The sequence below is a fragment of the Arvicola amphibius genome, chromosome 3 (genome assembly GCF_903992535.2).
Source record: "Arvicola amphibius chromosome 3, mArvAmp1.2, whole genome shotgun sequence".
Classification (NCBI taxonomy): Eukaryota; Metazoa; Chordata; class Mammalia; order Rodentia; family Cricetidae; genus Arvicola; species Arvicola amphibius.
Window position 1 is genome coordinate 175,088,824 of NC_052049.1, and position 25,066 is coordinate 175,113,889.

The window sequence follows — 25,066 nt, forward strand, 5'->3', positions numbered from 1 at the left end:
TTTTCAAGTGCTGGGATTATAGATACGCCATAAAAAAGGCCAAGTATTGTTTTTTTAAAATATATTTTTATATGGTTTATTTAACTTTATGTGCATTGGTGTGAAGGTGTCAGATCCCCTGCAACTGGACCTTCAGACAGTTGTGAGCTGCCATGTGAGTGCTGGGAATTGAACCCGGGTCCTCTGGAAGAGCAGTCAGTGCTCTTAACCACTGAGCCATCTCTCCAGCCCCGCCAAGGATTGTTTTTATATTTAATGTTAAAATTGTATAAAATATTTCAATGGTTCTGAAGTCAAATCTGCTGAACAAGATATATTCACAGAAGACTGGCTGCCTCTGCCTTATGACTTTCATTTTTTCCTTTTCTAGTGGATAACAGTAGTTCTTAGTTTTTGAGCTTGAAAAAAGAAATAAGTCTGCTGGGTGATGGTAGCACACACCTTTAATCCCAGCACTCTGGAATGAAGAGAAGGTGGATCTCTGTGTGTTTGAGGCCAGCCTGATGTAAAGAGCTGGTTTTAAAACAGCCAGAGCTACACAGAGAAAAACCAAAATCCAAAACAAACCAAAAAACAGACATGGTGCATGGTTTTTATCTCAGCAGGTGGATCTCTATGGGTTTGAAGTCAGCCTGGTCTTCATAGGAAATTCCTGGACAGCCAGAGCTACATAGAGAGATCCTGCCTCAAAAACTCAAAACAACAAAGGATTCGTCTTCATATCCAAGCATGGTTTAAAGGGAAAATTGGAAAAAGGATAAACTCATACCAGTGTAGTTTACAGGTTCCTAGGTGATTGTGACTGTCTTGGGCAGAGAAAGTTAAGAAGTACTGACATATAACTTGTAGTTTTAACAATATATTTTTCCCCTTAAAAAACAAAAAAAGATGACATAGGATCTCTTTTTTGGTTTTTCGAGACAGGGTTTCTCTGTGGCTTTGGAGCCTGTCCTGGAACTAGCTCTTGTAGACCAGGCTGGTCTCGAACTCACAGAGATCCGCCTGCCTCTGCCTCCCGAGTGCTGGGATTAAAGGCGTGCGCCACCGCCGCCCGGCTGACATAGGATCTCTTTGAGTTTTGTAAATGCCAGGTGTTTATTGCTAGAATCTCTCTGAACAGCCTCGCGTGAAGAGCAGGTATGATACAGTGTCGTTAGTGTCCTCCTGCAGAGCTGGAGAAGGGCAGTGTGATAAAAGTTCTGAGAGACTTTTAAAGAAAACTATGATGAGTTATTTAAATGAAGTCATTCTACATATTTGTGCCATTCTAAAAGTTAAGAGTGCTGAGATATGAATACACATTTGCCTGGCAACCTACATATAATCGAATGATTCAGATTTACTAATTAGCTTGATGTGTCATTTCCTTTGAACTATTAGTGTATGATGTGACTCATGTCGTAATTAAAAAATATGTGAAATTTTATTTTCATTTATTTTAATTCTTGAGATGGGATCTGACCGTGTAGCCCTGGTTGATCTGGGGCTCACTTACATAGATCAGGCTGGTCTCAAACTCAGAGACCACCAGCCTCTTTAGAGTGCTAAGATTAAAGATGTGCCTCCACTCCTGGCTAGAAATTGTTTCCGTAAGATTTATTTTTATTTCTGGTGATGATGGTGCATATCTTTAATCCCAGCACTCAAGGCAGAGGCAAATAGATCTCTGAGTTCAAGGCCAGGCTGATCTACAGAGCATGTTCCAGAAACCCCATCTTGAAAAACCAAAGTGATAATAATAATAATAATAATAATAATAATAATAATGACAACAATAATTTTCATTTTATGTATATGAGTGTTTTGCCTACATGTATGTACATGTACTATGTCTTTTCATGCAAGCAAGCCTGTGGAGGCAAGAAGAGGTAATGAGATCCCCTAAAATTGAAGTTACAAATGTCTATGAACCTCCGTGGGGGTGCTGGGAATTGAACATGAGGCCTCTATAAGAGCAACAAGTGTTTTTGACTTTTGTGCTATCTCTTCTGCTCTGTGAAAACTTTATTTATTTAGTTTCTTTTTTAATATTTATTTATTTATTTATTTATTTATTTATTTATTTATTATGTATACAATATTCTGTCTGTGTGTATGTCTGCAGGCCAGAAGAGGGCACCAGACCTCATTACAGATGGTTGTGAGCCACTGTGTGGTTGCTGGGAATTGAACTCAGGACCTTTGGAAGAGCAGGCAATGCTCTTAACCACTGAGCCATCTCTCCAGCCCCTCATTTAGTTTCTTGAGACAGGTTTTTTCTTTTGTAGCACTGGCTGTTCTGGAACTCTCTCTGTAGACCAGGCTGGCCCCAAATTCACAGAGATCTGGCTCCCAAGTGCTGGTACTAAAGGTGTGTGCCACACTGCCAGCCTTAGATTTTCTTTTGATGATAGTTTTATACAGAGCAATAGAGGTGCATGCCTTTAATCCCAGGATTTGGGAAGCAGAGGCAAGCAGATCTCAGTGTGTTTGAGGTCAGCTTGCTCTACAAAGCAAGTTCCAGGACAGCCAGGACTGTCACACAGAGAAACCCTGTCTTGACAAACAAACAAAAGATAGTTTTACTCTGTAACTCAGACTACCCTTAGCCCTCGCAAATGTTGTGATTATAAACTACCAAGTCTTGCTCAGAAAGTAAATACTTAATGGCCCATATAAATTTTATTCCCTGCTGAATGATTTGTACTAATTAAATTCATTGAATGGATATTGACTTATATAAAAGAAAAACATAGATCTGGCTTTATATCCTGGCTCTGCCACAGCCAAACTTTAGTCTTTTGTTTTTTTGTTTTGCTTTTTTGTTGGGAATTGAATCCCAAATTTGACATACACTAAGCATGTTCCTTACCACTAACTACACTCCCAGCTATGTATTTTGTTTTGTTTTTGGAGACATGCTGTGGCAGACCTAGCCTGGAACTTATGGGGACAGGCTGGCTTTGAACTTGTGATTTGCTTGTCTTGCCTCCTAAGTGCCGTGACTATAGGCCTGTATTACAAGTCCCAGCTCTATTCTTTTTTTTCTTTCTTTTTTTTAGTGTCTCTAGTAAGCTTTCTCGAACTTATTTTGAACTGCCAGCCTGGAAATAATGACATGGAGGCTTATTATTAATTATGAAAACTTGGCCTTTAGTTTAGGACTGTTCTCAACTAGCTCTTATAACTTAAATTAGCTTGTTTCTATTAATCTGTGTTCTGCCATGTGGCTTTTAACTCTCTTCCATTCTGTATGTCTGACTTGCTCCAAATCTTTCTCCAATGCCTAGATTCATCTTTAGTTCTTCTCTCTCCCTGGAAGTCCTGCCTATTCTCTCCTGACTAGTTATTGGCTATTCACTTCTTTATTAAACCAACCAGAAGGCGCCTTTCCACACAGTGTGATCTAATATCCTGCAACATGTCTCAGGTAGCCCAGGCTACCACTTTTTAAGTTCTGAAATTCCAGGCACATATGTGGTACATAGACATACATGCAGACAAAACATCTATACACATAAGATGAATAAAAATCAAACCAAATGAAATAGGGTTGGGATCAGCAAATAACAATAACCAGAAGGGAGCGGGAATAGATAACAAGAGGTATTCTTGTAGTTTCTCCTTCAGTGGGAAGCCTAATTCAAAGCTGGGTTTCACTCTGAAGTAGAAAATGCTTCTTTGGAGCCTGCTGAGTTTTGTTCTTAGAGGTGGAGTTTTGGAGTTTTCCTTTTTTGTTGTTGTTGTTTTTGTTTTGTTTTGTCTTTTGGAGTTTTTACTTCTGACTTAACCCCTAGCCCATACTCCACCTTGCTTCTGCTCTGACACAGTCAAGTTCTATACTTAGGTCCTTAAAAGTGTTCTGTCTCCACCCTGACCCCTTGTTACCTACAAGCCATGCATTTAGGAGGCTATGAGGAGGAATTAAAATGGTGGTAGGAGAGTTTGGTAGCTCTGCCCCAGATATAGGGAACCAGAAGAATCAGGAGTTGTAAAGTTGATTAGTTCTATTCTGGACTTGTTGAATTACAGGGCCAGCTCTCAAGGTTAGAATTCCAGCTGACGTTCGGCCAACAGTGGGAATGTGAGTCTGACTAGGACAAAAGTCACAAGGGAAGCTTATCTTTTCATGTCTCTTTGCCTTTGTTTATGCCCATCCCTTATGCCTGGAAGCTGCCCTCTCCCTCCTATTTCCCTTTTACTTGCCTGGGAACTGCCTTTTAAAAAATATCAACCAGTTCAAAGGTTCTTTTTTTGCCAAATAACAGCCCTATAAGGTAGTTGCTATTATTATCCTGTTTTTATAGATGAGGAAATTGAGACTCAGAGGTTAAATAACTTGTTCAAGGTCTGCTTCTGTAACCCACACAGCTTGGCACCTTGACCTGACTAGAGGTGATGAGGGAATGAAGAAAATCAGGCACAGGGACACAGAAATGCTGTGCACTGGTGGAGCCACAACAGCCTGAGGTCTCAGTGTTGATGTGCAGCACAGGGGGAGGGCTTAGCTGGTCTGCAGCTGAGCAGTCTCAGGCTGCCCACATCCAGGAGAAGGAAGCTGCAGTTGCTTGCTTTTTCACACACTGATCAGTTGTTCATAAACACTTTTATTTGCACAGACTGTCAACGTTCACACTTGGTCCAGAGAAAGGCTTTGCCAATTCCAAGCCTGGCATGAATGGTGAAGGATTTACAAGTTTCCCATGGGTCTGAGGTATTGATTCATGACATGGCCTTGCCCATGTTGACAGTACACATTCAGGGCTTTCTCCACTCCCCATGGTCTGTAAGTAATTGAGATGGTTCTGGGATTTGAACTCAAGTTCAAATCCGCTTTTGTTTTACTCCTTTCTAGTTGGCAAATACTGTATAAATAAAGTATTCATGGTGGTCATTTCTGCACAAGAGATTTTATTTTAAAAATTTATTTTTCAATGCTGGAGATTAAACCAAGGACCTTGTGCATTTTAGGTAAGTACAGAACCATTGAACCAAACTCTTTTGGATTTTTTTTTTCAAGACAAGGTTTCTCTGTAGCTTTGAAACCTGTCCTGGAACTAGCTCTTGTAGACCAGGCTGGCCTCGAATTCACAGAGATCCGCCTGCCTCTGCCTCCAAGTGCTGGGATTAAAGGCGTGCGCCACTGCTGGATTTTTTTTTTTTTTTTTTTTTTTTTTTGGCAGAATGGATTTGATGACAAAGGTTTTTCCTTTTAGGACAGTCTCTGAAAAGGGGAATTTCAAATACTAATATGTTCTCTGTTTCTTCGTGTCTTATTAGGACTGCTGAATTAGCATGTTACTGGTCTTTCCTCTGGGTATTGTACTACCTTGGTGATACTGTAACTGTGTTTCTTCAATAAATATGTGTGACCTTCCACTCCCTTGTAGGCGATTTCCACTTGCTCCTCAGTGCTTTTTGTAGGTTTCTTGTTTTCTTTTTTTTCTTTTGAGACAGGATTTCTCTGTGTAACAGTTCTGGCTGTCCTGGAACTAGCTTTTGTAGACCAGGTGTGCCTCAAACTCACAGAGGTCTGCCTGCTTCTACCTTCCAAGGGCTGGAATTAAAGGGATGCACAACCCCTACCACCTGGCTCTTTTTGTAGTTTTTGATCCAATCTGGAAAGCGAGCTTTTCTATCCCCTACTTGATATATTCCAGGGAAGACCTGTGACTAGCTTGCCTTGGCTCCCATTTTGCAGTGTTACCTTCCTGTGGCAGTGTGTAATCTTCCCAGCATGGATCATGTGCACTGTCCTGTAGCTAAGAAGTGGGCAGCACCATTGGGAATGACTGCTCATGGGGCCTGAAAGACTGAGAGAGGTCACTTCTCAATCACAGCCCCAGTAGTCTAGTTTGAAGGGTAAGAAGGCAGCGGTGCTGCAGGAGGTGAACAGACTTGTTGCTGAACAAGCTGCTTTAGTTGAGCAGATTCTTACTCTGCTTGGGCTGGAACACTAGAGAGCAGTCGCTTCCTGCCTGTGAGAGGGAGCAGAAGAAGTGTGGGCATTTTCATTTGCTTTGGCTCCATAATTAAAATAATAGGATGGTAGAATTTATTTTTCATTAAAAATATAAAATGAAGCCAGGCATGGTGACTCATGCCTTTAATCACAGCACTCAAGAGGGCAGAGATAGGAGGATTTCTGTGAGTTTTAGGTCTGGCTTGTCTATGTAGAGAGCTCCAGGACAGCCAGGGGTACAAAGAGAAACCCTGTCTCAAAAACAAGAACAAACACATACATGTGTAGATGAGCATTTAATTTAATCATAGCCTTTTTTTTCTTCAGTTGTGAGGTAAATCCTGGCTTGACCACTGCCTAGTTATGTGATGGTATGGGACGTTATCTAGGGTGAGACAAGAGTAGTGGAAATCTTTAACATGGTTGGCAAGCCACCTGTGGTGCTGCATGTGCCTTTAATTCCAGTGGTAGAAAAGCAGGGGCAGGCAGATGTCATGAGTATGAGGCAGCCTGGCCTATATAGTGTGTTCTAAGACAGCCAGGGCTACATAAAGACTGTCTAAAAAAAAAGCCAGTTGCACGCCTTTAATCCCAGAACTTGGAAGGCAGAGACAGGTGGATATCTGAGTTCAAGGTGAGCCTGGTCTACAGAGTAAGTTCCAGGACAGGCTCCAAAGCTACACAGAGAAACTCTGTCTTGAAAAAACAAAACCAAACAAACAAAAAAAAAAACCAAAACAAAAAGGGGGTGTTGGCGTAATATTTGCACACAGTAAGACTTAAAAAATTATAACTAGAGACCTAAGTATAGAGAGGTGGCTCGGTAGGTAAAACTTGCTAAGTCTGAAGACCTGAATACAGTCCCAGGAATCCACATGGTGAACAGAGAGAACTCAGTCCTGCAAGTTGTCTTCTGACCTCCACACATTTATACACACAATAAACAAATCATAAAAAAAAAATGACTAACAAAAAGTATTTGAGCAGGGCTGGAGAGATGGCTCAGTGGTTAAGAACTCTTACTGTTCTTCCAAAGTACTCAGGTCTGTTTCCTACACCCACATCTGTGGCACCTGTATCTCCACCTCCAGATCTGACATCCTCTTTTGACATCCGCATGCACCAACACGCATGGAGCATTCACTCAACACACAAAACAATCATTTCACAGTATTTGAGCTGGTTATACAGAATGAGATAATAGCTCTGAAAATTTTTTATTTTTCTTTTGGATTACATTTGTTTATTTAGTATGGGGAGACATTCCAGGCCTTACAAGGAGGTTAGAGGATAACCCATGGGAGTCAGTTTTCTCCAGTTGAGATCAAACTCAGGTTGTTAGACATGGCAACTGCCCACTGTGCTATCAGATGCTGACTTTGATTTTTTTGTTTTGTTTTTCTTTTCTTTTTTTTTTTTTCGAGACAGGGTTTCTCTGCAGCTTTTTTAGAGCCTGTCCTGGAACTAGCTCTTGTAGACCAGGCTGGCCTCGAACTCACAGAGATCCGCCTGCCTCTGCCTCCCGAGTGCTGGGATTAAAGGCGTGCGCCACCACCGCCCGGCTGTTTTGTTTTTCAAACAAACTTGTTTTTGTTTTGTATAACAGCCCTGGCTGTCCTGGAACTCACTCTGTAGACCAGGTTGGCCTCGACTCACGGGGATCCACCTGCCTCCTTCTCCCAAGTGCTGAGATTAAAGGCATGCACCACCACTGTCCAGTAGGCTCTCTTTTCTGTTTTTTTCCAGACTCTTTTTTTTTTTTTTTTTTTTTTTGTTTTTTTGAGACAGGGTTTCTCTGCAGCTTTAGAGCCTGTCCTGGAGCTAGCTCTTGTAGATCAGGCTGGTCTCAAACTCACAGAGATCCGCCTGCCTCTGCCTCCCGAGTGCTGGGATTAAAGGCGTGCGCCACCACCGCCCGGCCAGACTCTTTTTTTATATTGAGATAGTGTCTTACTAAGTTGCCCAGCCTGGCCTTGATTTCTGCTGGTAGCCCAAATAGGGTTTAAACTTCTAATCCTCTTTGCATCTTGAGTGCATGGGACTGTAGTTTTACACCACCTCCAAGCTCCAGCTTTCTGGTCTGTGTCTCTTTAGTTTTCATGTTTTAGTGCATGGAAAGTATTTTGTCCAGTTTGCATAAGATTAGACTCATTTTTGCTCTTTGTAGAAGACAGCTGTGTTTACATGTTCCGAGTTTAAAATATTCATGCATATTCCAGACCTAAAAAACATTTTTTTGAGAATAGAAAAGAGGATTTCTATATTAACAGCATATTACAAACAGAAATGCTATAAACAATATCCTCAGATAGTAGAGTGGCAGCTGCAGATTGGGTTACTAGAGAAATAATGCTTGAAACCAGCTAATAGAGAGGTTTTGTTTGGAGTTTTTTTTTTTTTTTTTCTTGTTTCCTAGTTCTGGAGATATGAGACAAGAACCCCACACTGAGGCATATCCTTAACTCGGCATTCTTTTAACTAGTGGTCGATACTGTTTTCTTGGTTGTTTTTAGTTACCTATGTCACATAAGTAGAGCAAACATTTTAAGCATTTTATAGTTTTGGTTTTTGTTGTTGTGGTGGGTTTTTTTGTTTTTGTTTGGGTTTTTTTGGCTTTTTTTGTTCTTTTGTTTTATGAGACAGGGTTTCTCTGTATAAACAGCCCTAGTAGTCCTGGCACTAGCTCTGTAGACTAGGCTGGCCTTGAACTCAGAGAGATCTGCCTACCTGTGCCTCCTGAGTGCCACCACCGCTTGGCCAGTTTTTAACTTTTTAATTTTTTGGTTTTTCAAGACAGGGTTTCTCTGTAGCTTTGGAGCCTGACCTGGAACTAGTAGCTCTTGTAGACCATGGTGGCTGGCTTCGGACTCACAGAGATCCGCCTGCCTCTGCCTCCCCAGTGCTGGGACTAAAGGCATGCGCCACCACTGGCCTGGCCAGTTTTTAACTTTTTTTTTTAAATATTATTTATTTATTATGTGTACAGTATTCTCAGTATTCTGTCTGCATGTATGCCTGTAGGCCAGAAGAGGGCACCAGATCTCATTACGGATGGTTGTGAGTCACCATGTGGTTGCTGGGCATTGAACTCAGGACCTTTGGAAGAGTAGGCAGTGCTCTTAACCGCTGAGCCATCTCTTCAGCTTCAGTTTTTAACTTTTTGAGACAAGGTTTCTCTGTGTAATTCTGGCAGTCTTGGAATCACTTTGTAGCTCAAGTTGTCTTCGAACTCACAGAAATCGTCTCTAGAGTCCTGAGATTAAAATATGAGTCACCATGCCCAGTAAAATCAGCTTCTTTTTAAAGCTAGCCCTCTGTATTCATGGTGTTAGCTAACTTTTGGTTAAAAATAGTGAGTTATATTCTACCCCAAAGATGAATATTCTGATGCATATTTGTGATAGTATGAATTTAAGTGAATATATTTAACAAATATGTACAAAAGCTGTGTAGTAACAGTGGTTCAAAGGTAATTGTGCTTGTCATCAAGCCTAGTGACCTCAGTTGGATCCTTAGAACCTAGATAAAGGTGTAAGGAGAGAACCAATTCCACAGAGTTATCCTCTGACCTTCATACATTCACTGTAAAATTTGCTTTTGTTTTCCATCCTTTCACATATAATCATGAACACATACATATAGTGTTCCAGGCGTTGAGACTACATGGGCAAGCAAAGATAGACCTAATTTCATGCCTTGGGGCAATTAGGGTCAGGAAAGGGAGACCATGAGCAACTAATAAATGAATAACATTAGTTTAGCATTTGCTGTGGCATCACTCACTGCTCTGAATGGAAGATACTTTGTTTTCTCAGGGTCTGACAGGGCTATAACCTCATCTGCAAAGTTAGTTAAAGCTTCCTTTTGATGAGTCTGAAAGTGAAAACTCTTAGTTTCAAAGGCTTCAATGGTATTCATTCCTTGTGGTGGTTTGAATAAGAATGGCCCACATAGGCTCATATATTTGAATGCTTAGTCATCAGGGAGTGCCACTGAGATGGATTAGGAGGTCTGGTCTTGTTGGAGTTGTGGGCTTGTTGAAGGAAGAATCACTGGAGGTAGGCTTTGAGGTTTCATAAACCATGCCAGGCCCAGCTCTCTTTCCTATAGCTTACAGATCAGGATGTAGCTCTCAGTTACTGCTCCAGTGCCATGCCATTCTTCCTGCCATGATGATAATGGACCCAGCCTCTGAAACTAAGCAAGCCCCTCAATGAAATGCTTTCCTTTATAAGAGTTGACTTGGTAGGTAAGGCTGGAGAAATGGCTCAGCCACTAAGGCTAGGCTCACAACCAAAACTATAAGTTGACTTGGTCAACTTGGTGTCTCTTCACAGCAATGGGACAATGACTATGGAACTCCACAAATGGTGAGAAAACCATTCTAGAAGCCACTGAATCAAGATAAAATGGGAGAAGGGCCAGTACAGTAGCCAAATGCAGAGAGGAAGGAAAGTATGGTAGTTTTGTCTTCATCCTTAGAACTGTGGAAAGGTTACTAAAGAATTTTAAATTGCAAGACGTGAAGTGCTGCAGACTCTGGTTAGAAAAGATCACTTTTATAGCTGCCTGGGAAAGATTAGGGAGGGTCAGAGCAGATGCAGATATTGTATTACTTTGGATGTTGCTATAATGTAGGATTGATGTTTGCCTGAGTTGGAAGAGAGAGTACTGGAGAAGAATTCAGGGCAGATATAGAAGGCTTACATGGCCAGGTCTCAGGGACAGATTGGATACTGAATATGAGACAATCAAAGAGGACATTTGAATTTCCAGCTTGTGCTTTGGATTGACAGCAGTGTTCTTTTGATAAAGAATGTGAAAAATGAGCTTGGGAAGGATGGAGGAGCCCCTGCGTTTGATGGTAGATATGTATGTAGGTTTAACATCTCTGAGATGTGATGTGGGATGTCCTTTGTATATGTGTTGCTTTTATTGAACAATGAATAAAACTGTTTCGGCCAATGGTTTAGCAGAGTTAAGCAAAGCAGGAAATCCAGAACCTGGCGGCTCAACTATCAGGAACTCAAGTTCCAGATCATCTGACACCCTCTTTTAGCTTCCAGAGGCACTGCATACACATGGTACAGGCAAATACAAATACTCATGCACATAAAAAAAATTCTTTTAAGGGCTGGAGAGAAGATTTTGTGGTTAAGAGCACTGGCTGCTATTCCAGAGAGGGTTCAATTCCCAGCACCCACATGGCAACTCACAACGTCTATAACTACAGTTCTTGGGAACCTGAAACTTTCACACAGAAATATATACAAGAAAAACACCAATGCACATAAAGTAAAAATATTTTATTAAAAATCCACCTGAGCACATTCAAATGTTGTATGCATGTATCTTTGTTTGAGACTGAGTTTCTCTGTATAACAACAGCCCAGGCTATCCTGGAACTGAATTTGTAGATCAGGCTGGCCTCAAACTCATGGAGATGTAACTGCCTCTGTTTCCCAAGTGCTCGGATTAAAGGGATGTGCCACTACCGCCAGCTAACTCTGAAACTGTTTTACTTTATCCCTTCAAGCATGTTTATCTCTTTATTTTAAATATTTGAGCTTTTTAACATTCACATCTAAGGCAGTAAACAGCTCAAGAGACAACCTCAGCTCACTTGAGTGGTGTCTCGCCAGCATTAGATACACTGACTGTCTCTAGTAGTTTGATGATAGGCTTGGCACACTAGAAAAATATAAATGACTTTGGTAGTGTTATTTTATAAAACCACTGGCTGCTTTTCTTGTTACTAGGAGACAACAAAATTATAGCAACCTAATTTCAGTTATGCCTTTTTAGATAATAAAAGTAGATCACTGACAGAAAAAAAATATCTCAAATGCAAGCTCATTAATGATCCTAGGAAAAATAAATTTGAATGTGATTTTTGCCTGTTTTCACTCATTTACCCCACATGCCCGGATTTCCCCCGTATTTGCAGGCTCATTCTCTTCTGATGGTCCTCTGGTGCTGGGTGTCCTGTCTGCCAGTCAATGGCCCTCTTCTCACTTGATCACTCTCCTGCCCCAGAAGACTCAATAATGCTCATCAGTGCAAACACCAACTCACACTTAGACCTGGATTTGTCCTGGGAGATTCAAACAAGAATATCCAACTGCTTGTTCGTTTCCTGTCTGCCCAGACCCAAATAATCACACAGAAGCTATACTAATCACAACTCTGTTTGGCCAATGGTTCATGCATATTTATAGCTAGCTCTTACACCATAAATTAACCCATTTTTATTAGTCTGTGTATCACCACGAGGCTGTGGCCTACCAGTAAGTTTCTAGTGTCATCCTCCCTCGGCAGCTACATGACATCTCTTTGACTCTGCCTAATGCCTACTATCTCTCTCTCTCTCTCTCTCTCTCTCTCTCTATATATATATATATATATATATATATATATATATATATATATGAACTGCCATGTGGGTGCTGGGAATTGAAACTTTGGAAGATGCCCTTAACTACTGAGCCATCTCTCCAGCCCCACAAAATAAAATTTAAGAGAAAAAAGAAAAGAAAAGAAAAAAGGAAAAATATCATCATGGAAGCTGTAGTCTGACAGTGAGTCTAGTAAACCTTTTCTTGTAAGTGTTCACCATAAAGAGTCATTGGTCTGGTTCAAGGCCTCTGGTTTCTGCTACACTCTTGATGCTGGGCCTTCATTAGGACTCTCCTTGGATATCCTGTTGTTGCCCTGTGCTGTGGAGATCCTGAAGTTTTGCATCTATAGGACCAGCCCCTTTATGTGTGCCTGCAGATCACAGATCGAGTAATGTTGGGGTGGGTCAACTCATAACCTGGTTCTGGGCCTGGGTAGTTACAGGGTTGGTCAACCCGCCAGCTCACCCCATCCTCACCACCAGTGTGAGCTCTCCAGCATTGCGCCAGCTAGTTTACCCCTTGCAGCAGCAAAGGGCAGGGCCAGTTCTCCTGCTTTCATGCCCTCAGGGTTGGAACTCCCACACCTGGACCATCAGGACCAGCTCTACTGTGTTGCCTCGGCAAGGTGCGGGGGCCACTCTCCTGAGTGCTGCAGCTGGTGAGGGGCAGGACCAGATAGCACATCTGTCATAGACATTGTGGGGTGTGGGTTGGGGAAGTGCGAAGCCATATGCCAGATGAGGGGTGCTGCCAGATCTTCCTTGCTTGTGTTCTTGGGGTGGTTCACCTGTAACCTTGTCAATAGGGTCAGCTCTGCTGTGCTAGCACTAAAGTTTTTAATTGTGGCTCATAAGTTCTGGTCCATCAGCTTCTGGGTACCTCTGAATGCTTCATGATCAGTTGGGTAATGTGTCCGTCCATGAGGAAACAGCATCAGGTCCTTCTTCATTTTGCCAGGACATAGCCCACAATCTTCTCATTCTCATGCTCAGCGATGTACCAGATATGACCAGGAAGATCCATAATAGATACAGTATTTATTTCTTGGGAAAGAAGATGAATTGTAGTATTCATGTTCATCAGGTCCCGTGTTCTAACTTGTAACTTTGCAGATAATCATAATAGTGTGTTGGCAGAAGTTTCCTGTCTCAGAGCCACTTGGTCCCAAATACCTGACAGCTGCTTCCCAAATTACCACACAGAGGCTTAATATTGCTTATAAATGCTCAACCAATACCTTAGGCTTATTAACTAGCTCTTACAATTTAAGTTAACCCATATTCCTTATTTATGTTCTGCCACATGGCAGTGCCTTTTCTCAGTATGGTGTGCCTATCTTGTTCTCTCTGCATCTTACTGACATCTCCTGACTCCACCCTTCTTTCTCTGCCCTTCTTCCCATCATGTTTGCTTTAGTTGCCCTGCCTATACTTCCTGCCTGGCTACTGGCCAATCAGTGTTTTATTAAACCAGTTCAAATGACAAATCTTTACAGTGTACATGAGGATGATTGCACAGCATTAGAGAAACTGACAGTGCTAAGAACAGAGAGAGGATGTTATCTACTTGAAGAGATAACATGTGCTTCCAGAAATTGAGTTCAGCAATCAAAGCTGCAGGGTAGATGGTCAAGATGGGACAGTGTGCCACAATCCTTCAAGTAACTTTGTTAGACTCTCTGATCTATCTTCCAGTTTTTTTTCTACTCATTTTCAAATTTTCTTTTTCCTCCCCTCATTTTGGTTTATTTTTAGACAGGATATCAATATACCTCAAGCTGTCCCGGAAAGCAATGTCTTGCTAAGAGTAACCAAGAACTTCTCTTCCTGAGTACTAGAATTATTAAGCATGAGCTACATGGGTGTTTAGGAATTCTTGGTGATCAAACCTAGTATTTCACAGATGCTGTGCAAGTGCTCTGCCAGGTAAACTGTATCTTCAAACTCAGTTTTCTCCTTTTAGAAAGTGAAGAAGGTTTTTGTTTGTTTTTGCAATGCACTTTTCCATTCTTTACCCTCTTTGCCCCCTTATGCTAAAGATTGAGCCCAGGGCTTCACAGATGTAGGACAAGTGTTCCTACCCCTTAGTTATAGGTCTGTGCCTTGTTGGTTTTGCTTTGTTTTTAGAGATAGAGTCTTGGTATATAGCCCAGTCTGGCTTCAAACTTGTAATACTCCTGCCTCAATTTCTCAAGCACTGGGTTTACATGCATGTACTACCATATAGGATATATTTTAATAATTTTATGTGTATCGGTATTTTGCCTGTATGTGTGTGTACCACATGTGTACCTGATGCCTATAGAGGACAGAAGAGGGTGTCAGATCTTCTGGAACTAGAGCAGGAAGAACAACCAATACCCTTAATTGAATCATCTCTCCAGTGCCGTGTGTGTGTGTGTGTGTGTGTGTGTGTGTGTACACATACATACATACATACATACATACATATACATACATATACACACACATATATCTCTCTCTATCTATCTATCTATCTATCTATCTATCTATCTATCTATCTATCTATCTATCTATTTGTTTTTTCGAGGCAGGGTTTCTTTGGAGCCTGTCCTGGAACTTGCTCTGTAGACCAGGCTGGTCTTGAACTCACAGAGATCCTCCCATCTCTGCCTCCTGAGTGATGGACTTAAAGGTGTACACCACCACTGCCTGGCTTATATTTTTTATAGTTACATTTATTATTGGCCGGGGGCAAACGTATCATAGCATGTGTATGGAGGTCAGAGGACAATTTCCAAGAGTTCTCTTTCCACTATATGGCTTATGGAATGGAATTCAGATTATCAGGCTTGGGGGCAAGCACCTTTACTCACTGAGATTTATTTTATTTTAAATTGGGGCTAGAGAGATAGCTCAGTGGTTAAGAGTACTGACTGCTCTTCCAAAGAACTTAAGCTCAATTCCCAGCACCCATGCTGTGGGGCAATGCTCTTGTACACTGTAAAGATTTGTCACTCATTGGCTTAATAAAACGCTGATTGACCGGGCAGGAAGTATAGGCAATGCATCCAGACTAGGAGAATTCTGGGAAGATGAAAGGCAGAGCGTCAGTACCAGCCAGACACAGAGGAAGCAAGATAAGAATGCCTTACTGAGAAAAGGTACCAAGCCACATGGCTAAACATACACAAGAATTTAATCCCAGCAGAGGCAGGGGCAGGCGGATCTCTGAGTTCGAGGCCAGCCTGGTCTACAAGAGCTAGTTCCAGGACAGGCTCTAGAAACTACAGGGAAACCCTGTCTCGAAAAACCAAAAAAAAAAAAAAAAAAAAAAAAAAACTAGTTAATAATAAACCTGAACAATAGTCAAGACAGTTAATAAGAATATAAACCTCTGTGTGTTTATTTGGGATTGAATAGCTGGGGGATTGGGTGGGACAGAAACTTTCGTCCACACACCAACATTGTGGTTCACACTGTAACTGCAGTTCCAGGGAATTCAGGGTTCTCTTCTGACCTCTGTGGGAACCAAGTACCCACATATTGCATAGATATACATTCAGGCAAAACACATATAAGCATAAATAAAATCTCAAAATAAAATTTAAATTATGTGTATGTGTGTGTCTGTGTATGAGTATTTGTAAGGATAAGTTCCAGATTATCTTTAGCTATATATATATATATATATATATATATATATATATATATATATATATATATATATAGCTACACACACATATATATAGCTACATACACACACACACACACACACACACACACACCCATGGAAGCCAGAAGAAGACAGTATTGTGAGGTGCCCAACCTAGGTCTTGGGAACCAAACTCAGGTCCTCTGGTGCCTTGAAGTTCTAAGGAACTCTCTCTCTCTCTCTCAGATTTATTATGTATACAGTTCTGTCTGCACGTATCTCTGCAGGCCAGAAGAGGGCACCAGATCTCATTACAGATGGTTATGAGCCACTATGTGGTTGCTGGAAATTGAACTGAGGACCTCTGAAGAGCAGGCAGTGAGTGCTCTTACACTAAGCCATCTCTCCAGTCCCTAGGAGCTTTTATTTTTATGGAAGTATTTTCCACTCCCCAGCTCTCAAGAAAGGGTTTTTCTGTGTAGCCTTGGAGCCTGTCCCTGGAACTTGCTTTGTAGACCAGGCTGGCCTCAAACTCAGATCTGCCTGCTTCTGCCTCTTGAGTGATGGATTTAAAGTTATGCACCACTGCCAGCAGGGAAGTATCATTCATTCATATATATATATATATATATATATATATATATATATAATATATCATTAAATATATATATATATAAATATATATATATATTTAATGATCAGGTTGAGTAACAATAATTTGTAGTTAAATATGGAAGAGCATGGACTGACCTACCGATGAGTACGGGGGGGAGGGGCGGTTCTGCCATCAGCAGTCTTTTCGTGAAGCAAGGGTAAGAAGAGAAGCATGTGACACAATGATGCTGTCTAAATGTTGACTTTTTTTTTTACAGTTCCGCCACCTAGCAGATTTACTAGAAGAGTGTCAGGTATGTGCTCTCTTTTATGACATACTGCTAAAATTCTATTTTAACAGAGGAATATCTTTTTAAAAATATTTATTTATTATGTATACAATATTCTGTTTGTGTGTACGCCTGAAGGCCAGAAGAGGGCACCAGACCCCATTACAGATGGTTGTGAGCCACCATGTGGTTGCTGGGAATTGAACTCAGGACCTTTGGAAGAGCAGGCAATGCTCTTAACCACTGAGCCATCTCTCCAGCCCCAACAGAGGAATATCTTAAGTGAACATAAGTTCATCTCCAAACTGAAACTATAAACTATCAGTATTATATAAATTTATTATACTTAAAGTAGAACTACCTGTAATTCCTTTAAGTAAATATGTACATATATTATTATAATTGCTCTTTTTGCATGTGTCTTAATATTTTTCTATTTACAAATTATTTCTAAAAGTGATTCTTCATGTTGCTATTTCTGATATCCTAGATTATGCTGTCATTAAATTTTCTCATGAGTTTTTAAGTCACTTGAATTATAATCTTTAGTTATAGTGTGGAAAGTGGTGTTCTCTGTTGAGAGACTGAACATTGTCTCGGTCTTTTCACTTTTTAGAGGTGATGCACAGATAAGGCTACAGGGAAGAGGCATCCCGGATGCGCTTCTTTTGTTCTGCTATCTCCAGAAGAAGCCCTTTAGTTGCACCAGAACTCTAGCTCATTTTTATGTTATTGTAGTTAACAAATTAATGCTTTCATAATACAGAAAAAAACAGAAATTTGTGTTTCCCCACCCTTCCCTTTTTGAGTCAGGGTCTTACATGCCCCAGGTTTCCCCTGACTATTCAGTGTGTCCAAGGATGACCTTGAGCATCTTTGATTCTCTGACACATACATAGTGCTTGGATTATAGGTGTGTGCTACCATTTATTTAGTGTTGAGCATGGAACTTTGTACTCTACCAAATGAGCTAAATCCCTTTTTTTTTCTTTATGGGACTAGTTTAATAACATTTTTTGTTATGTATTGTGGTCCAAGTTATATTATTTTTTTCCAGTATATATAATAATACTTTTATATAAGGTGAAGAACCACACAAATCAAGGCATGTAGCGAGAGAAAGACCCCTGCAAAGCAAGGTTGTGATGGAGTAGATGTGTGTGACTCAAGAGATCAAAGTCTCAAATTATTCTTATTTTTATAATATTTAATGCTGGGTTGTGCTAGCGTATACCTTTAATCCCAACAATTGGGAGGCAGAGGCAGGTGGATCTCTGTGAGTCTGAGGCCAGCCTGGTCTACAGAGTGAGTTCCAGGACAGCCAGACACCAATAAAAACAAGTAGCCCAGGTAATACAGCCTCCCAGAAGACCTCTGTTATGGTTTATTCAAGACTTTTCATCCAGAACAACTTCAAAGCTGCTAGCTAAGATGATCCAGCCTCACAGACTACTCCAGCCAGGATTTCAGATAAACTCTACAAGACAGAGAAATCCTGTCTTGAAAACTAGCCCCCCAATTATTTATTTTTATTTCTTATTATGGGTGTTTTGTCCACATGCATGCCTGTGAACCACATGCATGCCTGGTTCCTGAGATGACCAGAAGAGGGTGTTGGGCCTCTGGAACTATAGTTATAGACAGTTGTGAGTGAGGTGCCATGTAGGTGGTGGGAATTGAACCTGGTTTCTCTAGAAGAGCAGCCAGTACACTTAACCACTGAGCCATTTCTCCATACACTGCCATACCTTTTCTGAGTCCTTCCTTCCTTCCTTCCTTCCTTCCTTCCTTTCCTTTCTTTTTTTTAAATATTTATTTATTTATTTATTTATTTATTTATTTATTTATTTATTTATTTATTTATTATGCATACAATGTTCTGTTAACTTGTACACACCAGAAGAGGGCACCAGATCTCATTACAGATGGTTGTGAGTCACCATGTGGTTGCTGGGAATTGAATTCAAGACCTCTGGAAGAGCAGCTAGTGTTCTTAACCTCTGAGCCATCTCTCTAGCCCCTCTCCTTTCTTTCTGAGTGCTTCCTTTCTTCCTTTTTTAAAAAACTATCTTTATGTACATTGATATTTTACCTGCATATATATCTGTGTGAGGGAGCTGGATCCCCTGGAACTGGATGTAAGCTGCCAATGTGGGTGCTGGGAATTTAACCTGGGTCCTCTGGAGAAGCAGCCAGTGCTCCTAACTGCCGAGCCATCTTTCCAGTCCCAGTGGTCATCGCTCTCTCTCTCTCTCTCTCCCCCTCTCTCTCTCTTCCCCCCTCCTTCCCCCCCCCCCCCCCCCCCCGAGACAGGGTTTCTCTGTGTAACAGTCCTGGCTGGCCCTGAACTCACAGAGATCCATCTGCCTCTGCCTCTTGGGTGCTGGGAACAAAGGCATGTGCCACCACTACTTTTATGTGGATGCTAAGGATACTCAAACTTGCATTACAAGCATTACCAGCATTAACAGGCTAGCCATCTCCCAAACTCTCTTCTTTTTATAAGGTCCTACTTTCTTATGATCTCAATAACCTCTTTAAAGATTTTTTAAATATAATTTTTAATATAATAATATTGATATGGTTTCAATGCATAGATTTGGTGGGGAGGCATAATTCAGTCTGCCACTGGATTTTTAAATTACATTATGCAACTGTTAGTGACATTTCAGTTTAAGATGACTATGGACAGGCTCTGAAGCTACGCAGAGAAACTCTATCTCAAGAAAAAAAAAGGTTTAAGTGTGGCAGCATACATCTATAATCTCAGTATGGGGAAGATGGAAGACAAGTGGATTTATGCAGCTCACTGACCCGTTAGCTTAGCTGAGTCTGAGCTCCAGATTCAATTAGAGACCATCTCAAAAAATGTGAGGGCCTAGGGTAGTGGTGCATGCCTTTAGTTTCAGCACTCAGGAGGGATAGGTAGGGCTACATAGTCAGCTAGAGCTACGTAGTGAGACCCTGTCTCAAATACATACATATATACATACATACATATTGAACAGACAAATAAGGTATAGAGTGAATGAGAAAGGCACCCTCTGGCATCCACATGACATCCCATACTTTTTTCCTAAAATCACACATTTTATAATTTCATTTTTTTTCTCTCTCCAATTTTAGTCTGTGCAGAATCCTTTAACCCTGATGACGAAGAGGAAGATAATGATCCAAGGGTAAGAACTAAAAGTATTCATGTAGAATTGATTTCCTGCTGATTCTCTTCTACTACATAACTCAGATTAATCACTGGTAGAGAAATAAGCGTGAATTAAAATCTCAGTGAGAGGTACACGCTCTCTTGCGCAGACCCTGACTTTTACTGTTTGCATGCCTATAAGTGTGGACTGTAAAGCTAAATAGGCAGCCACAGGAGAGGAATAGGTGGTGTAGAGAAAGGTTAAGGAGGACGGCGAGAGTACGCCTGTGCCGTGAAAATGGAAAGGTTACTGAAGGTGCAATGGTCAAGCAGGGGAGAGGGAAAAAAGCGGAATCAGAACAGAGGAAGGAAGAGAAAGAACAAAAGCAAATTTTGTATGAAAAATATCGAAGAGAAACTTAATGTTTTGTGACTGATAAAAACAAATTTTAGCCAGGTGCAAATTTTTAATGCCAGCACTCTAGAGGCAAGAGGCAGGCAGATCTCTGTGAATTGAGACCAACCTGGTCTACAGAACAAGTTCCAAGACAGCCTGGGCTACACAGAGAAACCATGTCTTGAAAAACCAAAAAAAAAAAAAAAAAAGAATAAGTGAATGAATGGTGAATAAATGAAAATTTTAAAAGTATCTACGGGATGCCATTTTTTTATATACTAGATTGAAATTAGCCCTGGTTGAGAGTTTGGTGAGGAGAACCTGACTAACTTTGCAGAAGCCTTAGACACAGTCAGCTTAGAATTAGTCAGATTCTGCAGGTACTGGGCAGAATTCTCCCCAGGGATTCACAAATGGAGATCATATATTGTCGTAACAGTGAAAACTGGAAAGAACCTAAAATGACTCTGATAAAGGATTATCACCTAGGGCTAAATGGTGTTACATGCAAAGTAAGAGAGTCTGGAGAATAAGATTAATGCCATAGCATATATGTTTAAATGAGGTGCTTCTTAATTTTATAATTAATTTTATAAAATAAAAATAATGCAGTTGTTTATGTCTCTGCAGAGACTTAACACCTGAAAGAGTATACTCTAGATTTTCTTTTTTTTTTGGTTTTTCAAGACAGGGTTTCTCTGCAGCTTTAGAGCCTGTCCTGGAGCTAGCTCTTGTAGACCAGGCTGGTCTCAAACTCACAGAGATCCACCTGCCTCTGCCTCCCGAGTGCTGGGATTAAAGGCGTGCACCACCACTGCCCGGCTTATACTCTAGATTGTAACCGTGGTTGGGATAGGATCCTAGTTGACTATGTTTTTTGTTTGTTTTTTCCAGACAGGGTTTCTGTGTGTAGCTCTAGCTCTCCTGATACACTATATACCAGGCTGGCTGCCTGCCTTTGCCTCCTTCATAAATCATAACAGCATTGTTCATTTGGAGTCATCCTTAACTCTTCTTGCTTTTTTTTTTTTTATCATTTCATTTAATTTTTCAATAAATTTAGTTCTACTCTCTTCAAGATCTATCCAAACTTCTCTACTTCTTGGTGCTGTTTTATCTTCGGCACAGTGACTGTGCCTAACCTACTGTTATTACAGGCCAGCAACTGCAATTCCACAGTTACCAGCCTGCTTCTCTGGCAGGGGCCTATGCTCAGGCTGAAGCCTGGCAGGAGTTCTTTTCCTACAGCCCTTGGCTTTGCCACTGCCACTAAAGGTAGTTTTAACTAAATCTGTATTTTCTATCTATAAATAAAACTTGAGACTCAAAGGCCAGCGTAAAAACCTGCTAGCTCAGAAAGATTAACACATCACCTTTTCTCCTTGTTGGTGGCTCCCCAAAAGCCCTCCCTACTACTACCTGTGTGTCTTTGTATCTCTTCCAGATGCCTATCTGATGCCCTCTGATGATTACTTTCTGTCACCTAGTTGCTAAGTGAGCCTCCTGACCCAAGGTTAATTTTATTAAAGCAAATGCAAACTTGGGGTTCACAGTGTGATCAAATATCCCTCAACATTTTGATACCTTCATGGTTACCTCCTGGTCCAAACTATAGTGTAAGCTTCCCAGCTCCCTCTAGTCCTAACTGTAATCCTAATCCTAAGCCTAATTTAACAGCCTTGTGATCCTTCAAATATTAAATCTCTTCCTGAATTGAAAACCTCAACCCACCCCCAAGTTGTGGGAGAAAGTTCCATTTATTCTGTGACGAATGTGTACCGCGCTTTGGGTTGGACACCCTCCCTCAGCTGGCCTGTTCTGACCTTTCCCTGTCAGCATCAGTGTCCTCTCTGTCACCTGTCGTCTGCTCTTTCCACCGTCACCTCACCTCTTGTCCTCTCAGGTTGTATTGCTGGAGATCTCGGCACAGTTGGCACTTCCTCGGGGGGCCTCACCTAGCCAGACGTAAACTTTCTCATACTTATGTCCCTTGCTTACTTTTGGTCCTTAATCTTGTTGGACTCCAACATATTTTGTGTGTTCATAGAATGTAAGGGCGTACAGTTTTACCTATGTGTTCACTGTTGTCTCCAGAGTGGAGAGTGCCTGGAATCGAGTAGATATATTGAAGGAAGACTTTAGAGTGCTCTGCTGTCCAGATGAGATAGACAGCTGATGATTGCCAGCTGCAGAGGACAGCCGGTGGCTCCAGCAGTGCTTCAGAACACTGCCTCCCCAAAGCAGCATACTGCTTGCTGGTTTTGTGGAATTAGACTTGTTTAAACACACACATACAATGCTTTGCTTTTTTTTCTCATCCCCCCCCCCACACTTTTTAGGAAAAAGATATACATTAATTTTTAAATGGGTGATTTTCAAATGGACAAAATAATTATCTTGGCTTTATTTCAATTGACAGGTGGTTCATCCCAAAACTGATGAGCAGAGATGCAGGCTTCTGGAAGCTTGCAAAGATATTCTTCTTTTCAAAAACCTTGACCAGGTAACATTGATTTTTTTTAAAAATATTTATTTATTTATTATGTATACAATATTCTCTCTGCATGTATGCCTGAAGGCCAGAAGAGGGCGCCAGACCTCATTACAGATGGTTGTGAGCCACCATGTGGTTGCTGGGAATTGAACTCAGCACCTTTGGAAGAGCAGGCAATGCTCTTAACTGCTGAGCCATCTCTCCAGCCCCGGTAACATTGATTTTTTTTTTTTTTAAATTGTTATTTTAACTTTTTCTCTATTTGGCACTTAAGCAGTTTTTTAGCATGTTAGCCACAGTTGAATTAGGCTTGTATCTTCAGATTTTTTGATTAAAAAAAAATCACTTTTATTCTATTGATTACTATAATGAAGCTATGGTTTTGTTTTAAGACAGTCTTGCCAGCCAGTGGTGCACATATTATATATAATATTATATGTAATGCATGTATTATATTAGTATTGTTGTTTAGATCTTTTGAGACAGGGTCTCTCTACATAGCCCTGACTATCCAAATCACTATGTAGACTTGCTGGCCTCGAACTCACAGAGGTCTGCTTGCCTCTGCCTCCCCGGTTGCTAGGATTAAAGGTGAGCGTCTGGTAAAATGCCTGTTTTTACACGCTTACTGCCAGGAAGATGACTTAGTAGCTGTACAAATAAGAGAACTTGAATTTGGATCCCCAGCACCCAGATAAAAAAAACCCAATATGGTTCCATACATTTATAACTGGAGCACAGTGGGAGTGGAAACCTGCAGATTCTCTGAGTTCACTGGCCTTACTAGTCTAGCCAATCAGTAAGCTCTGGGATCAGCAAGAGACCCTGACCCAAAAAGTAAAGTAAGAAACAACTGAGGGAATATACTCAGTGTCAGCCTCTGCTCTCCACATGTATGCACACACATTCCCAAGTACAAATGTATATAATTTTTAAAATTTCAACTTTATAATAAAGTCAAAAGAATAGTACCACAAAACCTATACCTTTTAAAACTGTGTGATGTATGCATACAATATGTGCACATGTATATCCAGGTATGCATGCCCTTGTGAGACCAGAGAGGATGTTTGGTGTCCTGCTGTCATAGCCATACTCCCTTCCATCTCTCAGGAGCCTGACACTAAGCCTCGGAAAATTCTGTCTTTACCTTTCACCGTCACCTTTGCTGGGGTTACAGCCATATCCAGATTTTTTATGTATGTCCTAGGGATTTGAACTCAAATCATGTTTGCACACCTAAGCACGCTCACCTGCTGAGCCAACTCCTCAGCCCCCATATGCCTTGAACGGCACTGGCTAGTTAACATGTTACATTGTTTATACTCTCCTCACATGTAAGTTTGTGTACAGAGAGAGGAGACAGGAGGATTTTTGTTCTGAGCTGTTTATCCATACGTAAGACTTTATTACTTTCCATCACAGGATATTTGAGGTATATTTTCTAAGAATAAAAATATTTTAATTGTACATTTTTAATTTGTTTTGTGGGTTTTTTATTTCATTTGGCCTAGGCTGGCCTCAGATTCCCTGTGTAACTGAGAATGATCTCAAGGACTGGGATTACAGGCATGTGTCACCACTCCCAGCCTAAAGATTAATACTGTTTTCGGTATACTGGGAATTGAACTCATGGCCTGGAGCATGCTAGGCAAGCTCTCTACAACTAAACTATATGCCCAGCTCTTTTTTCTGTTTCCTAGTCGAGACTCATATTGTGATTTGATTGTGATTATGTCATTTTGTTCCCCCTAGTTTTGTTTCCTCCAGGGTAGAATGTCCCCTTTCCTGACACCTCATCGCAGTTTCTGGAGGAGGCAGGTTACAAGAGGACCTGCTCAGAACAGGCCTAAGATGTCCCTTAGTTTGGATTATTCACAAACATTTGAATGTATTGCCCATATTTTTTCTTTTTATAAATATTTTTTTCTTGGCAGCATTTAATTAGACAATTCCAGGGTATGTTGGTCCACGTTTTACATGAGCACAGATGGCACACAGTAGCAAGCATTCTATTTTAGTCTGTCAGTTTGTACGGTATCCAGTACCCATGGAACTTCAGAGCTGAAGATGGCTTTTGGCATTTAATTTTAGGAAGCATAGTCACTCTGACAGAAATTCCATGTAATTTCTAAAAAATAAAATTATTCCGCTCTATAACTGTTTCTTTGTTTTATTTGCTTGTTTATGTGTTT

The 25,066-nt window shown here is 40.9% G+C and overlaps 1 protein-coding gene across 1 annotated transcript in view; it reads left to right on the forward strand.

Annotated features, from left to right (window-relative positions):
• The window catches only part of Prkar2a (protein kinase cAMP-dependent type II regulatory subunit alpha), a 63,761-nt gene that overhangs the window by 11,298 nt on the left and 27,397 nt on the right, over window positions 1-25,066 (forward strand). Inside the window, exons 2-4 of the mRNA XM_038323526.1 lie at window positions 16,827-16,862; window positions 19,965-20,017; window positions 22,797-22,880. Coding sequence (XP_038179454.1) covers window positions 16,827-16,862; window positions 19,965-20,017; window positions 22,797-22,880 — 173 coding nt within the window. The remainder of the gene's footprint in view (window positions 1-16,826; window positions 16,863-19,964; window positions 20,018-22,796; window positions 22,881-25,066) is intronic.